General features: G+C 37.9%; 2 protein-coding genes across 2 annotated transcripts; both read right to left on the bottom strand.

Annotated features, from left to right (window-relative positions):
- Positions 1-858: 858 nt before the first annotated feature.
- Positions 859-5,780, bottom strand: LOC139947542 (protein mago nashi homolog). The gene is made up of 4 exons (XM_071945482.1): positions 5,650-5,780; positions 4,588-4,646; positions 2,779-2,972; positions 859-1,652 (listed from the first exon to the last, which is right to left on the bottom strand). Exons 1-4 carry the CDS (start codon positions 5,738-5,740, stop codon positions 1,553-1,555), a joined length of 444 nt encoding a protein of 147 aa, XP_071801583.1. The 5' UTR covers positions 5,741-5,780; the 3' UTR covers positions 859-1,552.
- A 515-nt stretch (positions 5,781-6,295) lies between these two features.
- LOC139947543 (dynein light chain Tctex-type 1) lies at positions 6,296-10,514 on the bottom strand. The gene is made up of 3 exons (XM_071945483.1): positions 10,392-10,514; positions 9,471-9,636; positions 6,296-8,419 (listed from the first exon to the last, which is right to left on the bottom strand). Exons 1-3 carry the CDS (start codon positions 10,416-10,418, stop codon positions 8,271-8,273), a joined length of 342 nt encoding a protein of 113 aa, XP_071801584.1. The 5' UTR covers positions 10,419-10,514; the 3' UTR covers positions 6,296-8,270.
- Positions 10,515-12,077: the final 1,563 nt, after the last annotated feature.

The following is a 12,077-nucleotide window of genomic DNA, read 5'->3' on the forward strand; positions in this document are numbered from 1 at the left end:
GCAGGTGTACCAACATATCTACCTCGACTTAAACGCACTAATACACAATTAATCTTCCGAACTAAAGCAATAAGATGAATAATTAATCTACCCAAGGAACAATTAATAATTTTAGGCCATTATATTGTGATGTTACCTTGGCAAGAGTAATTTCACCATATGCTAATCGTTCCGCCGTACCACAGTCATTAGTCTATGGTTAGAGACCCTCCTGTAATAAACTGGTTCCCCGTCTCATAGGCTGGTTCCCCGTGAATAATTAATCTACCCAAGGGAACAATTAATAATTTTAGGCCATTAAATTGTGATGTTACCTTGGCAACAGTAATTTCACGATATGCTAATCGTTCCGCCGTACCACGGTCATTAGTCTATGGTTAGAGACCCTCCTGTAATAGACTGGTTCCCCGTCTCATAGGCTGGTTCCCCGTCTCATAGGCGTTGGTGTTACAGTCTACATGATTTCATTGGACAAACATGCAGTGACGTCATAGAAGGTCATAGCGCTGATAAGTCCTAGGTGTTTGTTTTTTTGTTTTTGTTTTTTTAGCTCGCACTTCCACTTTCGATCGCCTGCTACAATGTGCATAAGGTTAGTATGTTTTTATTTTATTTGTATATTTGCAATGTAGGCTAATAATTATCCTTGTGAATGGAATGTGAGGTCAAAGGTTATTATGATAGGATCCTACCAGAGGCGCAAGGCCGATATCTGGAGTTATTCACGGAAATCAAGGAAACTTACAATCAGTAAATAATGAAAAGCGTGAATGAGAGCGACTTAGTATACATAAATGGATATTTTGGCCAAATTTAAATCACATTTTGACTACAATTAACACCAATAATTCACAGAAATTAATATTTTTCAAAACATGAACTTTATTTAGCAACGACTTGCTGATGAACAATTCTTAGTTAAACTACAGATACAAAAAGGACACAAGTGTCTTCATAAGATAAATGTCAGATGTAACCAATTTATAAACTGTAACCATTTTACATTTGATTCTGTGGAAATAAACCGATTGACTGATTGATAAAAAAATAGTTCATAACCTGTGCAGTATGAATACCATCCAAGGCCCAAGCTTTGGCTTCTGTTAGTATAATTGGACTAGTAATAAACCAGACATGATTAGTCATTGGGGAAAAAAGGTATGAACCTTTTTGTGAGTGCAAGGTTTGACTTACTTGTTCATGAAGGCTTTAAAAGACTGATCAGGCTTTTAAGTCACAGTTTTTACCGAGGGCAAAATCAGGTTTAAAGAAAGTGGATACCTTTGGCAATTTATTGTTAGACCAGTATTCAGTTGAACATTTTGTTTGTTTGCATTTCTTAAAATTAATCTGTGCACCAAAGGGTTAAGAAACATATGAAACTACTCTCTAAGAAAACAATAACAGATTTCTTCAAAATGGAATGTTATTCCTCAATTAGTTTTCCAGGGCGACTTGTTTTAACAGATGATGGCTAAACACTACAAAAAAAACCTCAACTTTAAAAAAGTAATAAACCGAGACGTGTGAATGCATGATGCGATGTGAGGCGCTAGATCGGTTTGATCTTAAAATGAAGACCAATCAGTGAGAAGACGAGACACTTAAGATCCTGTACGAGGTAGTAGAAGATACGAAGACCCTCAGCGTCCCTGACAGGCAAGAAGACAGAGAAGAAAAGAGAAGAAACAAAATACAATTAAGATTAACAATTAAATGGAGTGACGTGGCAGAGGGCATATTAAAGGCAGTGGACACTATTGGTAATTACTCAAAATAATTATTATCATAAAACCTTGTTTGATTTCGATAAATGGGGAGAGGATGATAGTATAAAACATTGTGAGAAACGGCGCCCTCTAAAGTAATGTAGTTTTCGAGAACAAAGTTATTTTCCACAAATTTGATTTTGAGACCTCATATTTAGGATTTGAGGTCTAGAAACCAAGCATCTGAAAGCACACATCTTCATGTGACAAGGCTGTTTTTTTCTTTCATTTTTATCTCGCAACTCCGACGATCGATTGAGCTCAAATTTTCACAGGTTTGTTATTTTATGCATATGTTGAGATACACCAAGTGAGAAGAGTGGTCTTTGACAATTACCAATAGTGTCCAGTGCCTTTAAGGTTATTCAAGTTCTTGTTCACAAAGTTTGGGGTATAATTGTGACCCCGAACATTATTTTGTGACTTGTTTTACTCATTTCTCAAAAAATAAAGCACCTAAATAATATTTGAAGAGAAGCTTTCTACGTGTAAGTTTAAAGGCAGTGGACACTATTGGTAATTACTCAAAATAATGATTAACTTAAAACCTTTCTTGGTGACAAGTAATGGGGAGAGGCTGATGGTATAAACATTGTGAGAAACGGCTCCCTCTGAAGTGCCGTAGTTTTCGAGAAAGAAGTACTTTTCAATGAATTTGATTTCAAGACCTCAAGTTTAGAACTTGAGGTCTCGAAATCAACCATCTAAACGCACACAACATCGTGTGACAAGGGAGTTTTTTTCTTTCATTATTATCTCGTAAGTTCGATGACCGATTGAGCTCAAATTTTCACAGGTTTGTTATTTTATGCATATGTTGAGATACACCAACTGTGCAGGCTAGTCTTTGACAATTACCATTAGTATCCACTGCCTTTAATGTAAATTTATGGACATTTTGAAAAAGAACATCAAGTTCAGAACAAAAATGTTGATGAACTACTTGTGGAGACCAAAACAATTTTGAAAAATTTGACATTCCTTTAAGCCTGTTTTTGAATAAACTCACTTGCTGCTGTTGACGTCAATCAGCGATCCAATCTTGCTGGTTGTAAAGGAGATATGTTCATTGCCCATGACAATCTCAAGCTCTTGTCTTCCAACCCTGTCTGGTTCCGGCCATATCTCATCGTTTTCTTGCATGAGTTCACTGTCCTGGACGATTCGCTTCAGTTCTTCGATGGCGGCTCTGTGAACGTAAGCCTGGGGTATAGAATCACACAAAAAAGGAATTAGGTTAAAGGAGTCTCTAAGGCTCAAATTTGGGCGGAAAAAAACCCACACAGTACTGAATGGGCTTGTCAGACCTGGAATTTCAACTTTGAAAGAGCAAGGCCATTTTCATTTTGTATAAGGGCACTTCCATTGGATAATGGGAATTATTTTAATGGCACCAAGGCCAAAACCAGGGGCAATGGGGGTAATGGACTATGTGGCCTGCACGTTATTCCAGGCCGGGCTAGCGCAAAATACATGTAGCTCAAAATATTTTTTTTTTACCCAAATTTATTTAACAAGACCAGAATTAAAACGAGTTGAACAAGCACAATAAAAGAGAAGACCTAGATAGAACTCATTTGCCTTATGTGTATCACATGTATAAAGCCTACTTTGATTCTAAAGAAAATTTAAAGGGAAGGTACACGTTTGGTAATTGTCAAAGACGAGTCTTCTCACTTGTTGTATCCCATCATATCCATTAAATAACAAGCCTAGTGAAAATTTGGGCTCAATCTGTCATCGAAGTTGCGAGAAAATGATGGAAGAAAAAACACTCTTGTTGGACGAATTTGTGTGCTTTCAGATAGGAATAAAAGACTTCTAGCTCTTCTAAGTCTTTTATTATTTTAGTGAGAAATTACTTCTTTCTCAAAAACTACATAACTTCAGAGGGAGGTTTTTTCCCACAATGTTTTATACTATCAACAGCTCTCCATTGCTCGTTACCAAGTCAGTTTTTAAGTGATTATTAGTTTTGAGTAATTACCAAACGTGTACCTTCCCTTTAAATATATTTTTCGATTTTTGTTTTTGTTTTCACAAAGATAATTAATACACAGTGCAGGGGTCGAAATTGCCACTAGCCCGCTAGCCCGGGACTACCAGATTTACAGTCGTTCTACTCATTTTTCCAGTTTGATAGCCCGACGGGCTAGTGGAAAAATAATGCAAAAATCATCATCACAAACAATAAAGAACTATGTTATTGGTGTATTGTAAAGTTTGAGCCGTGACGCGAGACATAATGTGTCTTTCGGGCTACCAAAATCTAATCAGGGCTACTAAAAATTATTGGTCACTAGCCCTGCTGACTACCATGGAAATACACTTAATTTCGACCCCTGCAGTGAGATACACAGGCCTGATACTTCACGGAGGCAACGAAGGCGATTGCCGCCGTGTCCCCTGGTCCTTGCCTTGGTGCCCTTGAAATGCTCCAGTACAAATTTGCAATTTCATCATAGGGTGCCCTTTACCAAGAAGAAAATGCCTTGGTGCCCTTGCCCTTCCAAAAACGAAGCATACAGCCCTGGATACAATTATTGAACTGACAAACACAAGACCACAGGGTTTACTACCTCAATGGTAACATTACTGGCCTCAGCCTGCGGTTCAAAGTTAATTCCGACCCCTGTTTAACCCAGTTTTTTTTTTAACTGGGGGCATTCTAGACCCAAACTTGTTGCAGCGAGGTCCTCAATATGTTTTTTTGTTGGTACTTTGTGTTTGTCATTGGTTCATACTAAAAACTGCTACTGTTCCATCTTGGATAATCTAATAATAAATAGAGTCATATTTCTACAACTCACTGACTCACCTCTTTTCTGATCATGACGTCATTCTTGTAATTTGAATTGTTGGCGTATCTCAGCTTGCCTGGGGGGGAAAAACACCTTAGGCTCAATATAAATGTTAAAATATATCTGTTTCTCGAAAATAATGAGTAGACTGTATCGACTAGAGATATCTGGCTACAACGTGCACCGCTCTGCTTTGCGCTGAGGCTCCCACGTGCTGTGAGTATGACTCCGTGAGTGATGAATCTTGACCAAAGAATAAGATTACTTGCTTCAGTGCTTTCGCACTTGCACATCAGTGACATCATGACCCCAACAATATCAAGTGGTAAGGTTTCTCGCGATTCAGAAACGCAATGAATTTTGGGTAGGCATTCGCGGTGTATGTTGTCTTGCACGACTTGCGCACGCATGGCCTATATCTCTGTGTGGGTTCTTCAACAACACCTTCAAATATTTTGCTATTTGCGATAAACCTTATTGCCAGCTCTTTCTGAGCTTTTTCATAAAATTTCACCATGGCAATGATTACACCAATTCGCATTCCTCATTTTTCATGTTGATGACAATTTAAAACTGAGCTACCGGGGAAGTGACAACTTGGGCGAACATATCTAATATATTAATAAGATTTTGTGTTTTTTATGGCACAACTGCACTCTCTGTATGTCTGGAGGATAAATCTTGGGCCTTGGCTTTGGCAAAAATATAACAGCGTTGAACGCGAGTTTCTATACTATTCAGTTCTCTATCTTCGCCGAAGACAAGTCAAGAGGGGGTCCATCGTATTCGTATTTGCTCTATTTATTTTTATGGAAATTTTCGGAGTACATATATTACTGTGTTGTTACTGTCTTGTTACACTTGGACCATAGAGCAGGACAGACAGTAGTACCGCAGCAAGCTACGTGCATCCCAAAACGCCACCAACGGTAACACTGACTGAACCAGTCCACATGTCTATTTTGCGTGCGGACCAAACAGTTCGTTGTGATTATGTGAAGAAATAAATGGTGTATAAGTTCGTGAATGTTACATGAATATACCCCCTTGATTATCTAAGTGTTTCTTGGGTTACTTACCATCTGGTCTGAACTCAAACTCGAGGAACTCGTGGCCGAATTTGCCTTTATGGCCAACGTAGTATCGCAAGTAGAACTCTTCGTCCGCCATTATTATTTCATCGATTTGTGTGTGTGAAAAATGCTGTATTATCAAGACGATTGGTGGCGCCCTTCACAAATAACGGTCAATAATTATTTAACCCTGCTGTATTATCAAGGTGATTGGTGGCGCCCTTCACAAATAATGGTCAATAATTATTTTAACCCCACACCGTCCCCCACCAACCCCCCCCCCCCCACCCCCCCTTCTCAGTTTCCTGAAACCACATGGAGAAAAATAGAATTTATTTTCTTCCTCCATGCTGAAACTGGGTGTGGAGTAGTTACCTCCAATCCAGGGGGTGCCTCTCCTATTTGCAACCCTCACCCCCCCCCCCCCCCGCCACAATTCTAAGTAATCTGAGTAATTTTCTCTTGTCAAACTAATGTGGCTCTTGAAAAAATTACGTGGAAGGAAATGGTTTCAATTAATTTGTTTTGTATGCACATTATCTTCAAAAAATATGAATGATAGGCATTGCTTGATGAGGGAGCAAGGTCATGGTGTGCGGGGGGGGGGGGGGGGGGGTAAACAAAATCTCACACTGTCTACAGAATATAGGAGTTAAATTAAAAATTGCAATTTAATTTTGCTCTCAGTGCAAAGAAATATAAATAAAAAGAAAACCGTCAAAATCAAATCAAATATTATTTTTTCTTCGAAGACTATATAGTAATACCACAAGAATAACAAGCAAACATTTTTAACCCTTAATCCTCAGAAAAGTTATCCCCAAGTATTCTCCTCTCCTATGTCACTCCACTCCAAATACTGGGGTTGATTTCACAAAGACTTAGGACTAGTCCTAACTTTGGACTAGTCCTAAGAGAATTATAAAAAACGCATGTCTAGTCCTAAGTTAGGTCGAGTAACTCGTTCAAACTCGAGGTAAGACTAGTCCAAACTCTTTGTGAAATCCACCCCTGGAGTTGAAGGAGCCCAAGCGGAGGTTTGAGAAATGCCCTTGATCCAGTTATTCTTTCTTGCCACAAAGGATAGCCTATAAGAAGTATTAAGTAGGGTAAGGGTTACAGCTGAAAGTGAATCACAGACTTAACCTCAAGAAATTGTATTGACACTTGTCATCAAACTAAAATAATAACAAAGAATGACATCTTAACATGACTCTTTACACTATAAATAGAACTCTATTTGAGTCTACACACACACAACGGTGACAGCTCTATATTTTGACACCCCTACACCATGGAGGTAGGTTCTGACGTCCAGGTGTTTCGGAAACACAAGTCAAACATGTCATAAAGGTGTCAACACACAGGGGTCACTGTGTTTACTTCAACCTGGATCTAAGCCAAACCACAGTGATAGGATTGCTGCACGATATGCATAAGGAGCAACAAGAAACATCTTGAACACAAGACTAAATTTTGGTTGATAAACGATATTCCAGTCTTACTTACTCCTTTTTTTTTTTTTTTTCAAAAAGGAAATATATTTCAAACCATTGATTAACACTTAAATCAACATGGAATATACATAACTAAAATGCTCGAAATGTGGCTGGAAGCAAAAACAGATTGGCCCCTTTTTCTGTGAGAGTCGGTGCGTATATTTACATTGCTAAGACTGGGTACCTGACATATACCCACTACAAGGCAACCACAAATAAAGATCTACACATTTACAGTCAACACTCGTTGTAAAGAGGTTCTGCTTATAAAGAGTACTTTCTAAAGTCCCAAATCTCTTTTCTACTTGTGTTTTTTTTTGCTGCCCTCTAATACAAGTAACAATGTTATAAAGAGGTATTTTGGCTAGCCCAGTGTTTGTGTTATATCACCTACAAGCTGTCCACTACTATCACTGTTTTTACAAACATGTACACATTTCAATTCATTCCAAATTACGATCATGCTTTATACACACATTTAAAATAAACCCAAGTCCAGACCTAAAACTCTATGGGTTGGGAAGCGAAGGCAAAATATCTCCATGCCCCTGGGGCCTGGTGACTGAAAATCTTCCAGCAAACTCGACGTTCAACAGTGCAATACGTCGAGTAGGAATAGGTGTTTGATATGGGACATGAAAATTTGTATGGAATGTCACAAACACAATGAACACAAAAATGTGTACAATGACTGAGTGCAGTTGCTGTACAAGTCTTTGCTTTTAAAGTTAACAATGGTTAATGGGAAAAACAAAAGCAAGTAAAACTTTTTATGAATGTCAACTTAAAATTTGCAATCGGACGGAGAGGCGCAAAATGTGTTCATAAACCCAGAAAGACAGATATAAAATGAAAAAATAATAATAATAAAACAAATATTTTGCCCCGGGGGAAAAAATGAAGTCTGACGAAACCCACAAACCCTTGAATCTTAAATCTGCATTTTATCTTTAAAATGAGCCGCCAAAACACCTCAGCCCTGGGTTGAGATTGTAGCGATTTTTTGCAAATTGAATTTTAAACCCATCAGCTTACAGGGACCCCATTAACATGCATTCAAGCTATGCATTCCCCGCTGAACTTTAACCTCTGACCCCATCATGACTATTTACAAATTGGCGAATGATCTCAGATGCTTAGGCCGAAGACGCTGACGATGCAGTACATTGTCTTGTTCTCCCATCTGACGGTGCAGCTTCCGTCGGTCATGTTATCCCAGAAACAGGAGCTCGCTGTGTGGAGACCAGCGCCGTTCTTCTGCATGATGACACAGGTGACTGTGAACACAAGAGAAGAGGAAATATCTAAGCCAACAGATAGAGTATGCCACAATTTAGGCCTTGAATTAACCCATGGGCCATGGCATCCATACCCATGGTGCCTGTGCTTTTGTTGTGGTTTCCCTCTGCAAGGTTCCTATTTAAAGGAACACGTTGCCTTGGATCGGTCTTTGAAAAGCATTTGTAACCGTTTGTAACAAAATGCATATGGTTAAAAAGATGTTGTAAAAGTAGAATACAATGATCCACACAAACATGCCTCAAAATTGCACGGTTTTCCTTTTACATCGTCGACTAACATGGTCAAATTGTTGACTCCTATAAATGGCCGACCGTGTTAGTTCTCAAAGTAAAGGAAAACCACGCAATTTCGAGGCAAATTTGTGTGGATCATTGTATTCTACTTTTACATCTTTCTAACCATACGCATTTTATAACAAACGGTAACAAATGCTTTTTATAGACCAACTCGTCCGATCCAAGGCAACGTGTTTCTTTAAACTTACATTTTCCCCATAGAAGTGCCCTCACCAGAGGAAAATTGATGTGACGCTTCAAGAGCAAAGTTTAAGGCCTGTATTTATATTGGTGTAGCGCATATTAATGTAGGATCAGGAGCCTCCAGTGCAACACATCACATACAACACTGAAATGATTTATATAAAGCAACCGTTACAAAAATAAGATTCAAACAAGTTGTTCTCTAAAAGTCCCTTGAAAGAATCTAAAGAGAGTCAGCTCGGGGAATGACGAGGTAAGTCGTTTCATATTCCATAAGCAATGTAGTGGAAAAAATGTTTGAGTCAGTGAGTAGGGATTGGCCAGAGAGGAAGGGCAGTGCTACACCAACATGAGCAGCTGAACATGAGCGATAAATTTGCCTACTTGCGTACACAGACAACGCAGCTTTCTAATTGCAAAAAAAAGAGGAACCTTTGTACAGTGTTTTCGATGGCACTGTTTTGAAAAGAAAAAGAGGAAATCAGCAGACCAACTGAAAAGTTGCATGTATGTGTACACAATATTACAGAAACTTTCTTGTTCTTACCAATATATTTGAAGGGTTTTCCCAGTTTGGTCAGCTGATTGAGGCATTGTTCAACGACGTTGGATGTCCACTGATTGATTTTGTTGTGTTGGTATGCGTTGCCTCCTATCGTCCCTTCAACAGCTTCTTTGATGATGTTGCTGACTTCATCAACCACGAACGAAGTCTGAAATTAAGAGATACATTTGTTTACTTCATAACATCAACATTTCAATCCCATCTACTATCTATGATCTATCTAATTTAAGTTTGAACTTTTAAGGTAAAAAAGTGTACTTTTGGTACCCGACAATACATGTAAACAAATCATGACAATAATTTAATTTTAAAATAAACACATAAAAAACATGATAAATACAACTTAGCTTCTAAAGCTTAGTTACAACTTAATAAATTCAATCAATACAACTTATGCTTACTAAGTTAGGGATACGGAAATCTTTCCGATCATTTTTTTAATTTTTTTATATTAACTCATCATGCTGTTGTTGTTTTTTGTGTTAAAGTTGATCAACTCACTGTCAACTATAAACTCACTGTGCTGGGAAAAGTTTCCGTATGGCGCCACCACTTTTTCATTCAAATCAATATGAAATAAATTATAGTAAAGACGAAAGTATCTAATTTACCTCAATGAGATATCCCTTTTTGTAAAAATGAGTGAAAAGGTGGTGGCGCCATACGGAAAGTTATCTCTGTGCTGTGTAGTCGAGCACATTAAAAGGAAACGATTATTTTGTGCATCTTTTTTGACACAGGCGTGATATGTGCCACCTTTTAATTGTGACATAGGCCTATTTATGCACAATTTGTTCAATGGCGAACAGTCTGTCACTGGCTCGATGACCAAGTCGACTTTTTAAAATTTGACGCAAATAACAACAATTAAGTAACTGAAAACAATCCTGTGTAATACTTTACCTCTTCCGCTGTCTGATATTCTTCCATTTTACTTGAATCCTTCAGCAAAACAGTGTAAAAAAGAGGTTTTGATCACGCTTTCCGTCACTCCGTGTGTTTTTAACTGCTCAGTCGAGATCGTTGGCAACAAGCAAAGCATCATGGGTATTTTTCATTCACACCTATGCCCGACGACTGTTGCGTGTTTTAAATTGCTATTCATGAAACAGCCACTACTTTTTATTATTGGGGCAACAGGCTTCGATATGTTTGTTTTGGGGAGGGAAATTGGCAATTATAACAGTGATAAATTAAGATCATAGATTTAAATTAAGTTATAGATTGGGACAATCGGCACTTGGACTTCACAATGGGGGTTCTATCCGCTTCTTTGTTGAAAAATAGGCTCTTTAGGGCCTTCGCTCATCAGTCCGATTTGGCCGTATATTATAATAATTATCAATAGGCCTCGCTATGTGGTCTTTACTTTCTTGTTCTTCTTCTTTAGAAGTAGTGTTCGATATTAAAATTGTGGTCATTGAGGATGAGAAGCCAATAATAATGATATGTATAATAATAATTTGTTTATTATTAAAAAAGCAGAACAGTGAGTAGGCCTAAGCTGAATTTGTACCCGACTGAGTTGCGCCACTTTTTTGAAAAGCGACGTTTGACGTTTGTTAGTCACCTACCAATCATAAAATAATTGTGCGTGTGACGTCACAACAGTGCATATTTTTTTTTTCATATAAAGCGAAGGCTGGTCGCAGTATAGTAATCAGGAATCCATAAAATGGGCTCATGCAAAAAGTTGGTTTTCGACTATCGGCTTGGGGCAAAGTAAAAAAATCACCTGTTACAAAAAATAAAAATTCCCATAGAGAAAAATGATAAGATATCATGTTGTCGCAGATTATTGTTTTTTGAGACAAAACAGGTTTTTACAACAAAGTCATACATTTGGATGAGAGAAAAAGTGTCAGACAGAAATGAAAGAAGGCCTACCACAGCCATCTGTTTACGTGCGAAAAGTTACAGAGAGGTTAGTTTGAGGGTAAACATTTGGACCCAATGAGGAAAGTGTAGGAAAAACTGAAAAAAATGAGCTGTATGTAATAATTTGACGTGATGAATACTACCCAAATTTTAGGTCATTAATATATTATATATTAATGAAGTTCCTTTTTTATAAGGTGTTTTTTGTGTTTGTTTTTTTTGAAGATCAAAACTACACTCATGTGCCCCCTTTTTCTTCAGACTGAGTTTGCAAGTATAGGGTGAGTTGATGTTTTCTTCCAAATGGATGTAACTGTTTGTGCCTGCAGGAAGTCCATGATCAAAAGGAGGCGTGGCATCATCATTCTGAGTGAGGGACTCTAGTTTTGATCCAGTTGTTGATACAATATTTTTGATGCATCATATCTTCTTCAGTAATTCGTGTTGCGATAATGGAAGACTTTGTATGGCAGCATATACTTCAGGTATAACTTCATTGGTTACATAATTCTGTGGTAAATACTTGACTACCGGTTGTTGTTTTTTTTTGACATACATTGAAACATCTTAAGTTTGGGCTTTTTGTTGTATCTTCTGTAAGCGCTTCCCTCGTAACCTTTAGGGAAAAGGCACTTGATGTATGTCTGCTGCCACCTAGCGTTCGAGACTAACAAAAATAATGTTTGCGTGGAATAAATTCCACCTGTTGGT

This window comes from Asterias amurensis, chromosome 14, assembly GCF_032118995.1.
Source record: "Asterias amurensis chromosome 14, ASM3211899v1".
In the NCBI taxonomy this organism is placed as follows: Eukaryota; Metazoa; Echinodermata; class Asteroidea; order Forcipulatida; family Asteriidae; genus Asterias; species Asterias amurensis.